The sequence below is a fragment of the Phalaenopsis equestris genome, unplaced genomic scaffold (assembly GCF_001263595.1).
Source record: "Phalaenopsis equestris unplaced genomic scaffold, ASM126359v1 Scaffold000240, whole genome shotgun sequence".
In the NCBI taxonomy this organism is placed as follows: domain Eukaryota; kingdom Viridiplantae; phylum Streptophyta; class Magnoliopsida; order Asparagales; family Orchidaceae; genus Phalaenopsis; species Phalaenopsis equestris.
The window spans coordinates 2,303,019-2,325,413 of record NW_018164682.1 but is presented as its reverse complement, the minus strand read 5'-3'; the positions used below and the strand labels follow the sequence as shown (position 1 = coordinate 2,325,413).

Genomic DNA, 22,395 nt, shown 5'->3' with positions numbered 1-22,395 from the left:
ATATATATATGTATATATTTATCAGGTCAAAACAACATATACCTCAAAAAAAAGATGGAATACGATAAAGTTCAATTTAACGAAGTCTTGAATTTAAATTTTATTTTTTTGATGTTTATCTCGATTGAAATCCATCATTAAATTCTATTAATAGTATGCTACCAAACACCACCTTTATATTTCCTCTTTTCCTATGTTTATCGCACTAACTCGCTTCGTATTCGAGTTGGCCTCCCCTCCTTCTTTATAACCTGTAAGTTCACGAATTGGCTAGCGTTTGTTCAGTTGAAACGGTGCAAGCGATTCAGGACATTGCATTCATCCTACAAGCATCTGTTTTGCATAAAATTCTATTACAGTGGACTAAAGAGCCCCTAAAGCTTATTAATTACACAAAAAATGAAAAGGTAATTGAAAAGAAAAGGAAAAAAAAGGACCAACAAGATAAAGGGCAGAATGAGAAAAGGAACATACGAATAATTACAAGATTAGCATGCAAATATCAATTGGGTGTGGGTCCCACAGAGCACATCAGATTGACAAAAGAGCCATGCAAAACAAAATTAGTTGCAAGCTTTTGACTTAATCATGCTTTTGAATATTTCGTTTGTCCTTGTCTGCTAATTGTTACTTGTTAAGCTTTGGATTTTCCTAAACAGAATAAAAGTTAAAAGTTTAGGTTGATGCTCTCTTATAAATAGAGAGTGAGCTGAATTTGAATGAGTTTCCAATTTATTTGGCTTTACTTATTAAATAAATGACGAGTTTATCATGATGGAGTAATATCGTTGAATTCTTATTCGTATGTGAATCGCACCTAAGGAATAGAGCGCAAGTTAGGAGAGAGAACGAGAGAGTCAGAGAGAGGAGTGAATAATAATGAATAGTAAAATGTCGTGTCCATTATGCGCATCCTCTTTTGTTCATAAATGATCACCCTATTTATAAATGAGATGGTATAATATGATAATGTTATGATTTTGTCCCTTCTTCTAAGAGGATTGTACAGGGTATTTCTAATATTTTACATGTGTGAGTCTATCGCTCGGTTGCTCTCCAGCTTGGTCAGCTAAACTTGTTTGGCTTCAGGTAGGCAGAACCGGTACAGTAGCCCAGGTGCAGTCGGAGTTTTTGGTTGGCCCAGCTTGATTGACTTCGGGTCAACAAGACTAGCTCGATTAGATTTTCTAGTCTGGCTATCTACTTTTGATAATTGATAGGGGAGCTTCTATACATCCCCCTTATGATTAGAGATGCTAAGGAATTTGGTCATCCCTCGGGTCGGCTTCTTCATGGTGGTTGACTCAGATGCCTCTTTGTCTCATTCCTATTCGAACGGTTTGGACTATGATCATTTGATCTTCTTTTTGTGGCTTGGTCAGCTTTAGCCTTGGTGGCTTTAGCTCGAACAATTGTACTTAATCTGATAAGTGGCTCACATATTCTTCTATCGGTAGGCCCTCTCCCATTTTGCTTTTCCCCTCCAGACGATTAAATCTCCTTGGAATCAGCAATGACACAATTGTGATGTACATATTTTTGATCTCTAATTCTCTTTTTTCTTAAAAGCAACAATGCAATAAGAATAAAATAATTTAGTGCAAAAAATTGATCACATTATTCTATAATAAAAGATTCAATAATTGAACTGTTTTGATTTATGTGTTTTTGAGCCTTATAAATAAGGCGCGGTGGAACCCTTTATATTCCATATTTATTCTATATCATTTATTATTTAAAATCAGTCAACTTCTATGCATTGTTGTTGAGAGCATTCCAAATTTTCAGATCGCTATCCCCAACAAAGATCAAATTTATGTTGGCTTTAGGAGACTGAAGGAGCGGTACAGTTCAGAAGGTGAAAAGAAGAATAAAACAATTATTGAGAAGAAAAAGGTGATCGCGTTGGCAGATTAGGTAGGGTTGTCTGATTCATTCCATGGCTCTTAGCAAAGAAATATTTAAGCGATCAACCTTCTACTGCGACTCAAAATCCGCCAACCGAACAGACTGCACAAGAAACTATTAGTGTTCTAGCGCCACCCAGAGTGTAAGAAGCAGTTGGTGCTTTGTCGTCACTTAGTGCGGGCGTCATGTCAGCTACCTCACCAGAGTGGGACTGATTCCTTGGTATGAGGAGCTTCAATCTTGCATGTTATAGTTTAATTTTTCTAGGCCGGCTTTAGCAAATCATTGAATGTAATAGACAATAAGCACTGCATGAAAATATGACAATCGTGACACTTCATGCCAAGTATTTTTCTTGCCCCCAAATCAAAACATCGGCCTATGTTAGAGGTACATCCACTTGGAAACTTCAAGTAATGCAACCACTCAAAGATTGTTTTTCGTTGATCTGATGTGAGACAATATGTAACTTTAGACTTTATTACCTTACCTACATTTGTCTTTTGCAGTTCTAACCCCCTCTTCTTGCAATACTCTTTCAGATTCATTCTTTCTTTGACATTGTCTTTTGTTTTTCCCTTGATAACCAGAATAGTATTAAATATTATAAAAAAAAAAATTCTATATGTGCATAAAATCCAGATTTTGCCTAATCAGATCGATTTTTCATTGTGGAAGATCTAAAAAATAATTTATATCATCCAGTTATGTGTAACACCATAATCTGGAAAATAACTTGAGGCAAATTTTGATCTCTCAGTGATCTTCGGAACTTCATTGATCATTTGCAATATATCACGTCCACTAATCCTTGGGGGTGGGTTTGATCTTTCAACTCTATTTCTGAAAAGTACATCTTTATTTCTCTGGAATGGGTGATCGAATGCTAAGAACCTCCAGTGATAATCAAACCAGGAATTTTTTCTTCCAGGCCTAAAGACAATGCTTTAGACAAGTTCATGCAGTAGAGACATTCCAATTTCTCTGTTGTGCTCCAATCAGATAACATCCCATAAGCCGAGAAATCACTGATCGTCCACATAAGAGCGGTTAGAAGTAAAATTTTTATTTTGTTGCAATATTAAAAGGCAACACGTCAGTTTCCTACAATACATGTAGCTCATTTATATGAAGCTGTAAGTACACGTCAATTTTACTTTTTAGGTTATGTGGACCTGGTATGATCAACGCTAGAAATAAAAACTACAAAATTGTACACATATCAAGGGGCAAATTATATGGTGTGATAATAACTGATCAACAATGATAGGGTGTTGCAGCATGACTGTAAGGTGTCAACCCATTTGCACATAACCCAAGCCTAACATTGCATCATTCTGCTGTAAAATCCAGATAACTGTGGTCGAAGTCTTTCCAAACTTCATAAGCTGAGGGACGAGTCATTGTATTGACACTAACAGATCCAGTACTATGCCATGTCATTTGTGGAGCTATGCGCAAACAAGCAAACAATCATTGGAGCCAAGGAATGTGAGGAAAATAAAAGCGATGTTTGTGAGAAATATTCTTCTGGTTTTTACTCTTTCCCCCTCTTGGTTTGAACCTATTAGCACCGTAAAATCTGCATTTTGTCTCTTATGCATTCTCCCTGTAATATAACAAATAGTTGTTGACACAACAATCTATTAAGTGACAGGTATGCTTGATTCTTGTGCTTCACACATTAACATCAGAACCTACCTTCTGAAAGGTAAACGAGCATGTGCACATGAACATCAGAACCCACCTTCTAAAAGGTAAATGAGCATGTGCGATGCAACATGCTCGAACTCTTCAACACTAGCAATAAACTCGTTAGTTAATTCTTTTATTTATGAATATAATCAGTTATACATTCACGATCTAATGCTTCAAAATATCCATCTATACAATAAATATAGCTCTATAAATTAAAGCTCCTACACATTACACATCTTATTTGAAACACTTGGGTCACCTATACGCCATACCTAAAACCTAAAGCCTACAAATCCATATAATCAACTAATTAGCCCATTAACACTCAAACTAACCCATCAACTAACCATTACAATATTAAATTACTACACTATTATCATACCCTTTGACCAAATCAAAATCAACACTAGCTTAATGTCACTCAAAACTTACATAAGACAAATTTCTTATGTATTTACATATGGCACGCCTAATTCTCATTTTTACATACATAACACACATTTCTTATGTATTTACATATTTCACACCTAAATTTTCGTATTTACAGACATAACACAAATTTCTAATGTATTTACATGTCTTCCTAAAATTTCATATTTACATATATAGCACAACTTTTCTTTTTTATTTACATATCTAACAGCTAAATTTCATATCTACATACATAGCACAAAATCTCAATTTTATTTACATATCTCACACCAAATTTTTCATATTTACGTACATAACAAAAATTCCTTATGTATATACATATCTCACACCTAGGTTTTCATATTTACATAGATAGCAAAAAATTTTTAAGCATTCACATATCTTACACCTAAATTTCATATTTACATACATACCACAATTTTCTTATGTATTTACATATCTCACACCTAAACATAGAAAAAATCATAAAATTCATATGCATTGCATATCTATAAATGGAATAAAAAAAAAACTTGAGCAAAATTTTTGTATTTTCGGATATAGCAACCAAGAATGAAAGCTTATGTTAAACCAAAGCTTAGAGGCTTCATGAAGATTTCTCACATTAGATGGGGTTGGAGCGGTGAATTGGAGTTATATTCGCTGAAGAAGCTAAGGAGGCTACAGAAGCGTTGAAATCAAGCCGAAAGAGAAGAGGACACGAAATAGAACTGTTGTTCGCGAGAGCCGTATTTTAGAGCTCTTGGGTTGGAATTAACATCGGCCATGACCGATGCTAATAAGTAAGATTAGCGTCAGCGATAGCTGAGGCTAATCCAACGCTATAGTGTCGTCTTCACGACTTTTGCTGACGCAACTCGCCTGCGTCGTTTTTTTTGGAAGTGAAACCATAGGGCTACACTAATGGATGCTAATCGATCGATAATTTTCCATCAAAAAATAATTTTGATGCCAATTTATAGTATTTCTATAGTGTTCGATAACCAAACCAAATTAACAAACCGATAAAGTCTAGCCGATCATATTAGTCCTTCCAACCCAAAGCTAATCAAACTCACCCGATTAGCAACACTAGTTGATCGAACCAGCCATAACAAGTCGAGGCCAAACAAGCTCAATCGACCGAGCCAACGAGTAGCCGAGCGATAAGTTCATACATGTAAAATACCTAAAATATTCCGTACAACCCCTATTGAAAGCATGGATAAAAATGTAATGCCACTATTGTTTTAACATCTCCCCTATAAATAATGAGATCATTTTATTAGAAAAGATGGTTAGAGAAGATGTATTACTGTTCGCTCATCTCTCTGTCTCTCATTCTCTCATTTCTTACACTCTATTCCTTGAGATGTGATTCTAAAGAATCAAAATTCAAAAATAATAAATCAATCATTGAACTTAAAGATTTATGAAAACTTTTTTCTTTCCTATAAATCGAGAAACGACATGATTAACTAAAAAAAAACTACAAATCCTATTATATAAATTACATCCTACAAAAATTAAGGAATGTTTGACATCATTTTATTATGTACATTGAAATTAAACTGCCATAGAATGATATGCTGATTGAAAATCAAGGAAACTAATAACTATGCAATCATTGAAAGCATGCGTCAACGTTTAAATTATAATCTATTAGAGTGAAGTGCAAAATTGAGGAATATTGCAAAACTCAGAATTATTGCAAAACTCAGAATGTTTCAAAAAAAATGAAGGAGAATTTTATTTCAACCTGCCCCTCTGATTTAAAAAAATATTGCATCATGAGTCCAATGAAATCACGCCACGTAGAGATGACAGAAAATAAAATCGGTCGGGTAAGACTGGAGAATATTCCCCCGTGATATTTAGGTGTTATTATATGTTATTCATGTGCTATTGTATTCTGGAAATATTTCAGGTGTTATAATTATACTTGAAAAACACACAATAACACTTGAATAACACGGGATGAATATTCCCTTGTATTACCAGATATATTTTATTTTTTTCTGTCACCACCACGTGACATGATTTCATTGGACTCCGCACCTAACTCTACATGCGGAGTCCTGGTGCAATATTTTCTCCTATGATTTGTCACAAAACCAAAGTAGGAGGCATTAAAAAGAAAATATATATATATATATATTTTTTTTAAGAGCTCCGTAAAGGTTATTTTAATTTTTAATATTTAAGAGAATGGGAAAATTTACATACCTACCCCACTGTTCTTTTGGATTTACATATCTAGCTACAAAAGTTTGATATTTTCATTTATAACACCTTGGTCCTCCAAAACTATGCATAAGAAATTACATTTGGCCTTTAAAAAGTTTATAAAATGATTTCCTTAATGTGATGCTTACATTTTTTAGTGTTATGAATGTAAATATCATTTAAATTTAGGTGTTAGATATGTTAATACATAAGAATTGTGTGTCATCTATAAAAATTGCTTTTTCTTCTATGAATTTAAATTTAGTATATTTTCAACTCCTACCTAACTCTTATTATTGTCACCCTCTTTAAACAATACAACTAAATTTAAGAATACATGTTGACATGTTCTTCCATAATATTAATGGATTATATTAATTGAGATTTCGTGTGAGGTTAAAGAATATGATAAATAAGTGAGTTCATATTAATACGGCACCCTTTTTTTTTTTTTAATTTGTTGTCTCCACTCAAAATAATATATTTATATATATATATATATATATATATATATATATATTTTTCAGGCACTTCTCCTCTGAATATATATATATATATAACATGATTAAGCTTTTAAAAGAATCAGCTAAATTAAGCTAATTCATAGTATAAATCCAAAAATTATTTCCTAGACCAATAATTGAAGCTTACTAAAATAAAGTTATGGATACACATTTTTATTTTAATTAAATTATTAGAATATATCTTCTTCGAAACGTGGGCTTCCCCATCGCCGTTAACGTGGCATGTTCGAAGTCTTATATGAGCTACAGTTTATCAAGGGCACGAATCTTAATGTTGACTGACGGTGATATAGCATTACTTACGGGTGCGTAACCGATGCATATTTTATAAGAAGAGGAGGCTGGCGGCGCTTCGAGCATTATGATGCAGTAGCCTGTGGCTGTACAAGGCCCGCTGAAGCCCATCCGGCACAGGCCATGCTAAATTAAATCACGTGTCACGCCTTTATTGGTGAACTCGACGCGCTCGATGTGGTCCCCACAATGCGGTGGTCCAACCGTCCAGCCCACCTTTGTACGCCACATGTTAGCTTTCATCGAAGGAAGTTAACGTTCGCGGTCAATTTTTATGGTCCCCACCTCTTTTAATAGGTGACGGGGCCACAATGCTAACAAAAAGGTTTCGGACTGTAAGTGTTAATTTAGCTCCTTAATATAAGTTTTTTCTAGCTCGTTTATAAAGAGCCGAATACAAATAATTTCGACTCAATTAAAATTAGCCAGATATTTATGATGCTTAGATTTTTTTTTTAGTACTATAAATAGTGAATTTCTATATAAAAAAAATTCAAAAAAAATAAAAAAGGCGAAAGAATTAAATGGTACTGACTAGACTATTTGTATTGGCATATACTCGGACTTAATTTGAATAAAAACTGTCAACACATTAAAATTTTAATATATATTTAAAAATTTCACATGAGACTTCCAATCTAATCTTTAATTTGAGTATTATTATTTTTTACATTTAAAATAGAATTTGAAATTTATTAAGAAATCATAAATACCTTAGTTATAATACATGACATTTAAGATAGTTAACGATGTGATTTCGAGCCAAGCTGATGACGGCTCAAAATCTACTTGAAAAAATTTGATCCAAAATTTTTGCTAGAAGCTCGGCTAGTTTAGTTCGATCCGAGCAAAAAATGAATCATTTTTCGAACTATTAACGTTCTCAAGCTAGATTCAGTAAATTAGTAGTCAAAATATCACTAGATTATTAATGATTGAATTTTGAGCTCAGCTAAGGTTGACTTGAAATTTACATAAAAAAAATTAAATAAAAAATTCTTATTGGTTGCTCAGCTCGTTCATTTCGATCCAATCTTGATCCTAATATTGATCCTAATTAAAATTGAGATCAAATTATCTTCTTAGAGCTAAATTCACACTCCTAGTGATATGATTAAAATTCAATAACAATTGATGTGTTTTGTCCTTATTCTCCTCTTATCTCATCACTGAAACTTAAAAAACTTAAGAAAATCGCAACATATTACATATCCCCCCTGCCATATTTACCCTTCCCTTCGGCCTAAATCAGCCGGCAACGCATTTTTCAAATAACCCCCCCTTTTTTTAATTATTTTAATTAGCTAAATAAATATATAGTACCCGGAAAATGAAAGTCTTCTCCCTCTCCCTCCCTCTACTCCCTATCTCTCTCCTCTTCCCATCGTCCTCTTCTCCTCTCAACCCTCTCTCTCGCGGCTCTCGCCCTAATCCCTCTCTCTCTCTCTCTCTCTCTCTCTCTCTCTCTCTTATCTTTGGTAGAGATGGCCTACCACAACCACCTGACGCAAGAGATAAACCTCCCACCCTACGCCGACCATCATCTCGTCGAAGACTCCCGGAAATCACCCACCGTCGCCGCCGCCGCAGCTGCCGCCGCCCAGCACCTTGCCGGCGGACCCTCGTGGCTCAACAACGCAACCCTCCGTCAACAATCCCACCAATTCGTCGACGGCAGCTTCCTCCACCTCCAAACAACCCCCGCCCCCTTCCGCAGCGCCGACGACGAAGTCCCCGCCTCCAGCGACTCCATAATCGTCGCCACCGCTGGCGATGAAGATACGCCGGCCGGCAGCGGTGAAGCGGTTGAAGGCACGTGGCAGAGGGCGAGATACAAAGCAGAGATACTCGCTCACCCGCTCTACGAACAGCTTCTGTCGGCACACGTGGCCTGCCTGCGGATCGCCACGCCGGTGGATCAGCTGCCGAGAATCGACGCCCAGCTCGCTCAGTCGCAGCAAGTTGTGGCCAAGTACTCTGTTATGGGCGGCCAGATGATGGCCGGAGATGAGAAGGAACTCGATCAGTTTATGGTTAGCTTTAATTCTTCTTCTTCTTCTCCTCTGAATTTCTTAATTGTTTTTCTCCGATTGATTCAAGTTTTTTTTTGGTCTTTTTTTTATCTGAATTGAAATTAGATGATGATAAGGTCTGCCCTGTTTTTACTGTGGTTAGAAGCTTCAATCTCCTGGAATTTTATTTGATTTTGTTCTTCGATCATCAATTTTTCTAGTGATGTAGAAAAATAATAATTTAAATTATGAGATTGTGTAAAATTGTTGGTCATTTGATTCAAATTTAACATAATTATACGATGAAGTTAAAAAAGGGTGTAGATACAACACTAACAACAAGCTAAGCCGGGTAGATAACAATTAATTATAATATGTATTTTTCATTTATTTTTGGTTTTTGAATATATATAAACATGAAATATTTGTTAATGGGGTAGAGGGAGCGGGGGGGTACCTAGGTCTGTGTTCATGCTATAAGTGCGGGGTTCATAGGCTGGGAGCAGCTCTACGAACTCTGCATCACCCATCCACAGTTTCTTCAGACTTTATTTAACTGCATTAATAAGTTGCAGAGGTTCGAATAAAGCTTATTTACTCTTTCTATGAAATTAGAAAGGGTTGGTTTCATTGGATCATGTATATATATATTTTTTTATTAGGGTGTTTGTTGCCTATAAAATCTATGGTATATAGGCACGTTAATCGGAAGGCTGAGGGAAAATTGCTTGGATGTGAGCTGAAGTTGTTGGTCAATTGGTGCTTGTTTGGAAAATATTTTGGGAGTTGGGTTATTTTGTTTAAATTTTGGTTTGGGAGTGCTGCTGTGGTTCTCATGGAGATTTATATAAGAAAATATAATAGAAATTAGAGTGGAGCTGATCAGGGCTTCGGTCAATTCAGGCTAAATCCGAAACGCTTTACGTAAACCCGGTTCAAACCGGCATGTGAACTGATGGACCAAATCAGTAGTTAAGGTCGGTGGACAATTTTGATTTTAAAATAACCGTTTGCTGATTGATTTATTTATTTATTTATTTTTGGCTTTTTTATTTTGGTTGAGAGGTTAGAAACAAAAGTGCTGAAGCTTCTTAGGATATAGGGTTGTTAGTACATATAACCAAATAAAAATCGTGTTTTTGTGGAGAAAATGTAGAAGAGATATATGAGTGTATTGAACTCAAGCCTCTGGTAAGCCGGAATATTGGGCTCATCGGAGATTTCTGAGCTACAAGATTTTTTAGTGAGAGAATGAGAGAAAGAACGAGAGGTCCTCAAAAATCCAGGAAAACTAGAGAAAATGGAGGCCTCAAAGAGAGCAGAGCCGAGAGTGCTTCATCTCTCTGTTTGACTTTTTTTTTTTTAATACAAAGTATAAAATACATTTAGTACTATATAATTCTCATCTCATCTATGGTGTCTTGATGAAAAGAGCTTGATGTGGATGTCAGGCGACACTTTTAAAAATGGATGGACATGTATTTTTGCTGGTAATAATGATCATCTCTTACAGTTGTATCTCTCTAAGTGGGCTAAACTACCCTCATGGGTGGAAGAGACGAATTCAACAACTCCTGCAGATAGACTCTATTCTACCATTTCGGCATGTGGGCTCAATTCAACCATTTTGACATATGAGTTTGGTTTAATATTTCGACAGGTGGGATCCAAAACATGCGTAAAATATCCAATAGAGCTGTCTTGTTGTATACGCAAAGATTGGGACGTGAATCACAAGCTGCACTTTACATAAGGATAGATGTATCTTCTTGTATGTAATTATCATCTTTTTCCGGTTATTGGTTCGTCTCTGGCTAGATCGGCTACTTCGGTAGGTGGCCTTAAATTGTCCACTTCAACCAGTGGGATCAGTTCGATAGGTGAGCAGAGTTTGGATTGGTGAGCTCAATTTGCCCACTTCGACAGGTGTGTTCACTTGTGAATGACATGATTTTTGTATATTGGCCTTCAAAACCCATAAAACCTGTCATACCCATGAAAAAAGCCTTATGCAAGTAAATGACAGTATCTGAGTATACATACACCCAAGTTCAAACTATGTCGAACTATATTGAACCATGAACCTAAAACCTATTATTCTTTTAGAAGCCTTGAGAGATCCATTTTATTAGGCGTAATATTTGAGGCGAGAAGAGAATTAAATGTAACTCATCATTGAAAAATGTTGGCTCATCAAGTTAAGTAAGGAATGTAAAGCCTTTTTTTTTTTTCTTCAAACGAAAAAAAAAGGAAAGAATGTAAAGTTCAATTTTACTTTTGTTGGGACAAAAAATCTGTCATAAAATTTTGAAATTATTTGGATAAAAATAAGCCTTAAAATCATGAAATTAAGTTTCTCTTAAATTAGTGCTATACATAATTTATATCATACTCATCGCAAAGCATCTTTTTTTTGTTTCCATTTTCATACATGATTTTATTTGAAAGCTGAGACTTCACTAAACAAATGCCTATTACGTCCTTAGCTACATTATTTCACCCAAACCGACTGCTCAAATTGGAATACCTAACTCATTTTTTCTATATTTTAGCCAATAAAGCAATTTATATATATAATTTTAGAAGAATTTAATATGTACTCATTAAGTCTGAAAAGCTCATCTAACCTTTTGAATCTGTTTAACAATTATAGTATTCGGGTTTCTGCCTTTTATAAATAAGCGAAATCATATTCCTTTGTTTGTTGCCGACCTCATTGGAGGTTCATACTACTGACAGTGACTTACGGAATGGTATAGAGGGTATGTACTTGGCTCCCAGTCATATAAAGTTTGAATTTTCTTGACTTTTTAATTGTGAATTTATAAAATAGCGAACTATATAATATATTATGTATTTACATGCATGCTACACAATTCTTATATATTTACATATCTTACACTTAAACCTTTATATTTACATACATAGCACCTAAATTCCTAACATCACTTCAAAAATGCCAACATCAATAGCCTTTTAAAAATGAGTACACATTATTTATGACACCAAAGTGCAATAAATGCAAATATGAAAGTTTAATTGTTAGATATGTAAATATTTAATAATTGTGCGTTATGTTCGTAAATTTTCTTATAAATATATGTAAAATGAGTATTTTTCTCTAAGCGTCTATGATTTTAGGCACTGTTCAAATTGAAGATTATTGATTTATTGCGATATATAATATCAGAATTATTGTGGATATAATTTGAATGTTTCATCAATTGTATTCATCTAATATGTGAAAAATATAAGATGATTGGATGACATATAAAAGCCCGTTTTGAGCGTTAGTTTTACTCACTTATTTAACCTATCATCCATTAAAAAATTTTATAAATTTTAATTCCTTATTAAATATTTTTTAAAACTTTTGAGAAATTACAAGACTCTAGCTTTAATGATTTTAAATCGATTCTCTCTCTAGGAATAGAAAGAAATCAATCATCTCACTCTCTCTCTCTCTCTCTCTCTGATAAATAGTTCATTTTGTCGGAGAATTTTAATACTGCAAGCACCATTGTGCTCATTTTTTTGTCTTCTTCTTCTTGTTCATGCTTGTCTTTAGAACTTTAACGTGAAGCTGACAGGAAGCTGATACTGCTCATCTGCTGGTTCTAATAGTATATTGTGTTGCCGTTATGTGAGTTCTCTCTGTGATTCAATGAACATAAAAAGTAATAACTTCCTGAGTTCATTTTACCATAATTGTATCTAAAATTTAACATGTAGGCCTAAGGTTTCAGTTTTTTTGACATCTATTCAGCCCCCTCCTCATATGGCAGACGAAGCATTGTTATTGGTTTTTTTGTAAATAAAAAAATATTTTTGAAAAATGAAATATCTACTAATTAAACTTTAAATCAAATAGAAAATTTTGTTTGATTATTGAAATAACGAAAATAGCTCCCAGCTTATTTTTTGAACCATTGAATCGGTGCATATATGTGTGTCATGATTAAACTGTTGGAAATTTGATAAAAAAGAAATATAGGGATTAGAGTTTTATTGTGAATTTTGATATATTGGAGTGACAATTTGGAAAATGGATGAAAATGAGTGCTAGTTTTGTAAATAGTAAAGTTTTGAGTGCTATGTGTATAATTGCACCTTATTTTTTTTTTCTTACGCCTAAATTTTGTTTTTGGATAGACGCACTATGTATTACTGCTTTGTTCATTCAAAGAACAACTACAACAGCATGTTCGCGTGCATGCAATGGAAGCCGTAATGGCTTGCTGGGAGCTCGAACAGTCTCTGCAAAGTTTGACAGGTAATTCCTTGCTATATTTTTCATGAGATTAAACACACATAATTGAAACAAATCATTGTTTATCCCATTTAAATTATTTTTATGTTTTTATTTTTCATTAGAGAGTAAATTAATTTTAAAATATTTGCCCAAGGGTCCAAAATAGTGATTCTATATTTCTATGAATTTTATGGAATATTTTGCATTTTTTTTATAGATCCATTCAAAATATTCAGTCTAATTCGTAAGTGTTATGCGAAAATAATACGGAAGCATAGAATTTCACATAATAACAATCAAACACAAAAAGACTCACGTGATTCAGTGTTAAGTTGATTTGCTTACGTCTATGGGGATGAAGATTTCACTAGCACCGGATGGGTGAAAGAAAAATGGTTTGGAGTTACAACACTCACTTCTTACCATATATATATATCTCATAAGCCTTTATGTACTTTTTATAGAGGAGGACTAGGACATACAAGTAAATAAAGTTAAAAGACCAAATTACCCATAATTATATAAATGTCATAAATACAACAATCTCCACCTCAATTCTTACTTCCAGATAAGTGAGAGATAACCAAATGAGCTCTCAACTTAAAATCAGCTGCACCAAGATAGTTGCTTACATCCCCCCTCCCTCCCGAAAAAATCAAGCATCGCGTTGTTCTTCAAAATGTATGATTGGGCAATCAATCCTGAGCTCGATTGTTCACCAAACTTCTGTAATATGTGAACATCTAGACTAGTAGTACCTTCCAGAGCATATCCGTTGGATTCTCCTTCGTATCTATCTTCTTTAACAAAAATTTTTCTTCTTCAATCAAGTTCCGAACAAAGTGATACCTCACATCAATCTGTTTAGTACGAGCACGGTGAATTGAATTTATGGCCAAGAATATTGCACTCTAACTGTCTTAAAACACCGTCAGAGACTCCTGATCAACTCTCAAGTCATCCAATAGGCTCTACGTCCATATCGTTTCCTTCATCGCCTCTGCGACTGTCATGTATTCAGCTTCCGTAGCAAATAAAGCAACAGTAGACTGAAAAAACGACCTCCAACTGACTGTACCTCCTGCCAATGTAAATAAATAGCCAGTCGTAGATCTCCACTTATCCATATTACTTGTATAGTCTGAGTTAGTGTAGCCTACATACAAATCTGCACTGGATGATTGTCTCTCAAACACCAAACCAACATCAATTGTACCCTTTAGATGCCTTAAAAGACTCTTCACAATATGCCAACGCTCCCTCCTTGATCATGCATGAGCCTACTCACAACACAAACTGCTTGTGCAATGTCTGGTCAAGTACAAACCATGACATACACCAGATTGCCCACTGCACTAATATAAGGAATCGATCACATATCTTTCGTCTCTTGGTAATTTTTAAAATATTGATCTGAACTCAACTGAAAGTGAGATGTAATTGATAGACTCAAAGCTTTGCTTGAGTCATCAACCCCAAATTTTTTCAGCACCTTCCAAATATAAACTCCTAGCGAAAGCCAAACTTTTCCAGTTGTCTTGTCCCTGACAATCTCCATGTCCAGAATTTTACGAGCTTCACTCAATTTCATCATTTCAAAATTTTTGAACAGTTGATTATTCAACCTATCAAACTCAATTTGACTGGCAGCTGTCATCAACATATCATCAACATATAGAAGCGAGTAAATGAACCCACTGTTGGCCAACTTCAAAAAGTTTTTCGAAAATATTACCCATCTTATGAAATATTTCCTTATTCATTCCGCAACTATTTTTTTTTTGTGCCATTTATATGGAGATATGCTCCAATCCGTTGTTTTTTTTAAATAGAAAGTTTTACGTACATACCACTCAATTTCTTATATATTTACGTACCTAACATCTAAGTTTCAATTTCTATATGGATGCCACCTTAAATATGCATAAAAGAATATATTTCAATTATAAAAAGTTAAAATAGTGACATTTTTTATGTGATACTAAAGACTTGGATGGTATAAATGCAATAAAGCAAAGTTTAGGTGTTAGATATGTAAATACATTGAAATTGGGTGGTATGTGTGTAAATGCCCACTTTTAATCAATATATATTTATAATAACTTTACAAAAGATATAGCCGCCTCTCAAACAGTTTCTCAGTTAACAATTTCGCCCATTGATTGGATTCATACGAGAATAGCAAAAGTTGTGCTTAGAAATTTAGGGTCTGAACAAGGTTTGTCGATTGCTAGAAAAATAATTTAACAAATTCAGCTTTGCAGTCCCGATCAGCATCAATTTTTGTTTTTGCACAAAAAAATCGCAGTTTAAGAAAATTGAATTTAAGACTTTGAGGCACCCTGACAATTTTTCTTAAAATATTTATGCAAGGGCTTCGCTCACAAGTGGATGCATGTCTACCCCCTCCTCCACAATGCATAATCTTACTTCATCTATTTAAAGAGCGTTTTAAATGTTCTTAAATATTTTCTTTCTTATGATTTATGCCTATCCTTTGATTCTTATAAGATCTATGATGATTATGCAATGACACTTTGTCAAACTATTTTTTCCACAATTTAAAGTAATAATATTGTACAATTTCCATTTAAATATTCTAACTTATATGCATTTGTAAAAGTTACTTGAAACTTTTATTTTGTTTAACTTAACATCAAATTGCTAGGTGTATCTCCTGGCGAGGGCACGGGCGCAACTATGTCAGACGATGACGAAGATGATGATCAGGCGGATGGCGAAACAAACTTCTACGATGGAAGTTTCGATGGCTCGGACAATATGGGTTTTGGCCCTCTCGTTCCCACCGAAAGCGAAAGATCACTGATGGAGCGTGTCCGACAAGAACTAAAACATGAGCTAAAAAATGTAAATCAATCATATATACAACTAGCTAACAATGCATGCTTTAATAACATAATGCTACTAATCAATCTTCTATACTCTTTAGGGATACAAGGAGAAGATTGTGGACATCAGAGAGGAGATTTTACGTAAGAGGAGAGCAGGGAAACTCCCGGGCGATACAACTTCTACTTTGAAAGCATGGTGGCAGTCTCATGCCAAGTGGCCTTACCCCACGGTCTGATTCTATATTCTATTAAAAAAGTTTTTGGCAGCCCTTATCTAAAAATACTTCTAAAAAATGCTGTTCAAAATATTTAAAAAATGCATAAAATATTTAAAATCACTATTAAAAATCTTTACAGCACTAGCAATTACAGCAATTTAAAATCTACTGCAATGAAAATAATAGGAGCTTTTACCGCTGTGATTGTCTGTATGAAGTGCTGTGAAAATTCTCTTTTCAAGTAGTGATAATTTATTTCAAAGTAATTTATAACGTAATATCAACAATAAATAAAATTATGCCAAGTATTTGTAACATTTTAATGCTCCACTAAAATCAGGAGGATGACAAGGCAAGGCTAGTACAAGAGACTGGGTTGCAGCTGAAGCAAATCAATAACTGGTTCATCAATCAAAGAAAGCGAAACTGGCACAGTAATCCATCCTCTTCAAGCACATTGAAGAGCAAGAGAAAAAGGTGGGTCTAAAAGGCTAAAATTTCGTATGATGAAATTATTTGGTGCATTTACATACATACCCACACAACTCAAATGTATTTTCATATACTTAAACTTTCATATTTACATGCATAACACTGAAACCAAAGTGCTATTAATATAAATATCAAAATTTAAGTTTTAAATATGTAAATACATAAGAATTGTGTGATATGCTAGTAAATTTCTCTCTCTTTTTTTTTATATATCTAATCAATTATCATAATTGAACCCTTCATCTGCCTACTTGAGTTTATAAGCAAAGGAATGCAGGTGACAGGAACATTAAATGATAGAAGGCACAGAAGCTGAATTGGCGGTGTTTTGGTCTGAAATTAAAAAAGGCATCCAACACAAATCAATTGATATCAAAACAGGAAGGAGGTAGCTCTGAATGTAACTTGTTCCTACTGTGGAGATAGTATGCAAATTTGTTACAAGCAAGAAGTAATGTTTGTATCTTAACGGAAAAATGATCCATGGTTAACATCACATGTTCAAATTTGTTTGCAAACTTTATACTTTTTTTTCTTAATTATCAGCTAAATTAAATTTAATTTTGATGTTTTGCATGTTTTCGCTGAGAAAAGTATATTGGTGTGGTTGTATAATGTGATGATGTTTACTGCAGCATACTAATGACAGTGTCTAGTAGTTTATGTTGATAGTGTGTAGGGGACTTTTTGACCAACTAAAATACATTAGTGATATGGCTTGGATTGTTGTATGCATTTTGATTTAAATTTAAACTCTCTATGCATGTGTTTCCATCATTAGCATAACCCTAGTTTTTACGATAGTTACTGAGTCAATTGTATGTTTGGTTAATTACTTAGAAATGGGTTAAATCGGAAAATGATCGCCCGATTATTTGTATGTAGCCAATTTAATTCTAAAGGAAAATATTTATCTAAGTTAATCACTTAACTATATAAAATTGATCGAAAATGATCCCTCAAGAGTCTTTTTTTATAGCTTTTACAAGAGTGATCATTTTGCATCATTTTTTGTATATTTGAGGGGCTAAATTGGTGCACTATGATGTTTTGGAAATAAATATATCGCATATGAAAACTAAGACTACTTTAGAGTTTAATCTTTTATAAGTTGTGAAGCTTTAGACAGTAGAGGCACTACTTGTTGCACTCAAACTTCAAGCTGGAAGATTAAATGTAAAGTAGAAAAAAAGGGGGCATTTACATACGTTCAGCACAATTCTTATATATTTACATATCTAACACCTAAACTTTATTTTTTACATATTAAACAAACAAATATTTTATATCACATCAAAAAATACCACTATTTTGACTTTTGAAAAGTAAAATACACATTTTTATGCATACGTATGACATAAGTAAAAGTGGAAGTTTAGGTGTTAGATGTGCAAATACATAGGACTTGAGTGGTATGTATGTAAATCTTCTATAATAAAAATGTTATTTAAGATAGTCGACATAAATCCCACAACAACTAGCACTAATATGCAAGTCGGTAATGAAATTTCAATCTATTGAGAAGCAGGGGAAGGAATCCTTCATTGATAAGTGATGTTTTGCTGACTATTCTAAAATTTACATGGGTTGTAATAAGGTTTACACTTGAGTGTTTTAGAAGTAGAAATCATTGAAATATGCATTACTTCATAGAATGGTACTTATGACTGCTCCATAATGTTGATCTTTGTATGGTTCTTGCCCCATAAGAAGCTCCCACATCATAATACCAAAAAGGAGAAAGTGTCAAAGAGAGAGGATTATTTGACACTTTTATAGATTGCTAAGACTATTAGCATAAAAATATGCACACAAACTAAAGGTTCTAAAGAAGTGTGCCGAAGGATCATTTAATATATAAAGAACAACCCAATGAACACTGGCAATAGAAGAAATTAATATATTGATAATGTGAATAATATAGGCAATATAGTATTGGTGAAATGAACCAAGCAACTAACAATAGTATACAATAAAGTGGGTTCATTAAATGACATGCAATACGAAGGTGAACACTAAAATTTTGAGTTTAAGTGATGTATTAATAGTCCTTGCATTACTAAGATGAACAAGTCAAAAATAACAACTGCATACTTAGATTATGCAAGAAGATAATTTTAAGACAAAGAGCCAATTAAATATTGAGAAATAATGTAAATGACTCTAAAGTATTGCATTTTAAACCAAAATTCTAATTCATACTATAGTCTGAAGCATGTATCTCATAGTCTAAAAAGTGTTAATTTGATTCCTATACGCTTTTAATATGAGCTAAAATAGTTTCCAAGGAGCATTATTTTAGTTTCAGCTAAGAGAGTGTAGGGATTAATTTGACACTTTAATAGATTTTGGGGAAAAAATTATCCATTGTAAATAGTCAAGTGACGATTTTGGTACTTTACTAATACAAAAAATAAAGACATCAAATTGGATGTGGTGAAAAGATGATAAGAATTTTAAGTGTTCAAAAGAGGAGCATTAATCGATATGTTCTTACATTTGGATTGTTTATGAATAACCTTCTTAAAAACCAAGTTGTGGTTATGATTTAGAAGTTTAGGGGCCAATAATTAGAGTTTTAGTCACATACCACCATATATTACTGATTTACATTTCACTTTTAAGAGATCAAGATCAAACCCATAAAAAATATGAATGATTAAACACATAATATGAAATATCTTGCCATTCGACAAAAAATGACTTCCTTTAATACAAAAAGACATTTACAAGTTTCAATAATTACTTTGTTTAATAACTAAATAGTAAAAAATGATTAGATACTTAATAAATTTAGTGAAGGTATCTTCTGAATTGAAAGGATATTTGCTCAACTAAAAAACATTTGATTTCTCGGCCATCACTAACCCGTCACCCCCTTCCTTATCAAACATGTACCGTAAGCACAAAGTGCTCATATTAGTCTCTTGGCTAGTTGTGTGATGTGAAAAATTAAAAACTTGTTTTGTTAGGATTTAAGTTAAATTAAGAAGTGTGGTTAAATTTTTTGAATTGTAAAGATGATAAAAAAAAAATTGTATGACTGCATTTAAGCCTAGGGTGTTTTTGGGCTAGCTTTTTTAGCGCTTTCCATTTTGAAAAGCTACGAGAGAAGAATTTGGGGCGTGAAGTTTTCAGAAAATTTCATAAAATCACATCCATGGAACATCATTTTACGAACGAAGGTGCATTACACGATCATTCTGCGACATAGTGGCTAAAAAGACTGTGTTGCCCTTGCTAAATTTACAAAATTACTCACCTAACTGATAATATTTAAGGCATTCTTCATGAAATATATTAGGGATTTTTGGGTGTCTACACCAGCCGAAGCACTATGTACTCCTCTTCCACATAGCTACTTCTACCTTCAATCCTTTGCCCTAGGTGGCTTTGAGCTATGCTTCTCTCACAGAATTTGATGAGTGCTTTAGCTTTGCTTTCCTTACAAACGGAGGATTTTTTCTTCCATCTCTATTGATTGATCTATGTGATTTGGGAATTTGATGAGAGTTTCATCATTTGATCTATGTGAGAATTTGAATGCAGAAGCTTTTAAATGATTGCATTTTTGTGAAAAAACAAATCATTTTTTCTTGGTATTCATCTAGCTTTATTGTTGATATTTTTTTTTTTTAAAATTTGATTGAATTCCAAATGAGGAGTTTTAAAATGGTCTCAAATACTTATTATGTTGTTTTCGCCTAGTTGTCCATTTCTAGGTTGATATGTGATTTTCGGCTAGCTTCTTCATGGGCTTCTTTCTCTTTGTTGCTTTTTGTTTGTTGCTTCTCTAGTCTAAGAACAAATACTCACTAATCCCTTTTCTTTCCCTTCTATTTTATCGGTTTTCTTATGCTCTACCTGCTTCCTTTTGCTTTACTCGATGTAATAGAGTAAATACTCCTTAGTCTCTTGGCACTACTTTGCTGGTTCTTTGGAGTTTTATATAACTCTTTGTTTTCTTTTATTAAACTGATGAACAAATATACATGGTTCTTAGCTATCTCTTTAGTCCATTATGACCACCATATTTTTAGATATTATACTTTCTTGGACAACACAAGAGTTCTTCATTTTGATTAGTTGATAATTTTTTTTAGAATTTTGATTGAATTCAAAATTAAGAGCTTTAAAAGGTCCCCAAATGTTTGTTATGAGATTTTTAGCTAGGTGCTTACAAAGATTGTATTGGATATTTGTTGTTATGTAGTTTTCAACATGAAATGCTTATTATTGTTGAAACTTTTAAGATTTCTCAATTATAGATTTTATTGGTGTTTGATTCCTTATTTTAATGCAAAAGTGATGTTGTCAATTATAGCTTTGATTTGAAAGCTTTTTTTGTCTCACTTGAGTTTGGGTTACTATAATGTGCTACTTAATTGATTTATATGTACCATTAGTGGTTCAAATATTCATTTTGATGTCCAATTATGCCAACTCTTTTCATTATTATTTAATTCGTCCATGCACTTCCTTAAAACACAACATGTAGTAATAAATCAAAACTTATACAAATGAGTTTTTGTTTAATTGTCATACATTTAGGATAATATGTTGAACTATTTCATATGATAATGCTACAATATATGTTATTTATTATGTGGGTATTGATTGTGTTGCTTTGGGTATCTTCAAAGGAATTAAATATTGCAAAACTTTGATGTTAAAAAAAAATATTTACAAAGAGCTCCATCGATTACCAGTTGTTATTCATCTTGTGTTTTTAGTCATTTGTTTCATTAGATTCCTTTGGTGATTTGTTGTCAATCGATTACCAGTTGTGATTCATCTCTTAGAGTGTGTTGTATTGTCATTTATTTTATATATTTGAATCTACATGACACATTCAACACCAGATATTATCTGATCTTACTCTTACAAATAATATTTGTTAGTATGTATGTTCTACAACCTATACGACACACTCCTCCCTAGATAATATTTGATCTCAATCAACATATTATCTTTGCATCATGCTTTCTATATACACAGTGATGATGGGTATATTATAACTGTTTATAGTGATATGATATTGTGAAATGTTTATATACAAGAAAAGCTCGTTGATATATTTCAGCCTGCACAGGAGGATGAATCGATTGGCTTTCCTTAAAATAAGTTAGTTATTGGTGTAAACCCGATACATTTTTAGAGTCATAAAGCTAAATATGATATGATATGAGTGCTGACCAGTAGGGTTGACGACTCCCTTGTACTATGTCACTTGAATGGTTGTTCTAATAGTTTTTATCAACAAGATATGCTATGATATTGTATCTGCTTTACTATGATCGATATAGGGAAAATACCCCATATGATTAGCCAATTCACTTAACTTATATATTATATGTGGATGATAGTTATGATTGATGATATGCATATTCTTACACTGTTACTATTGTGATTTTATATCATATTATTACTACATATCTTACAGTATACATACATACATACATACATACATACATACATACATACATACATATATATATATATATATAT

At 33.3% G+C, this 22,395-nt stretch overlaps 1 protein-coding gene across 1 annotated transcript; it reads left to right on the top strand.

Moving 5' to 3' along the window:
* Positions 1-8,531: 8,531 nt before the first annotated feature.
* On the top strand, positions 8,532-17,558 carry LOC110024018 (homeobox protein knotted-1-like 13; the record flags this gene model as incomplete). Its single annotated transcript, XM_020723732.1, is given in 6 exon segments — positions 8,532-9,094; positions 13,226-13,346; positions 15,994-16,193; positions 16,276-16,407; positions 16,736-16,872; positions 17,165-17,558. Coding segments are annotated over 6 exon segments (1,143 nt in total). The 3' UTR covers positions 17,169-17,558.
* Between the last annotated feature and the right edge of the window lie 4,837 nt (positions 17,559-22,395).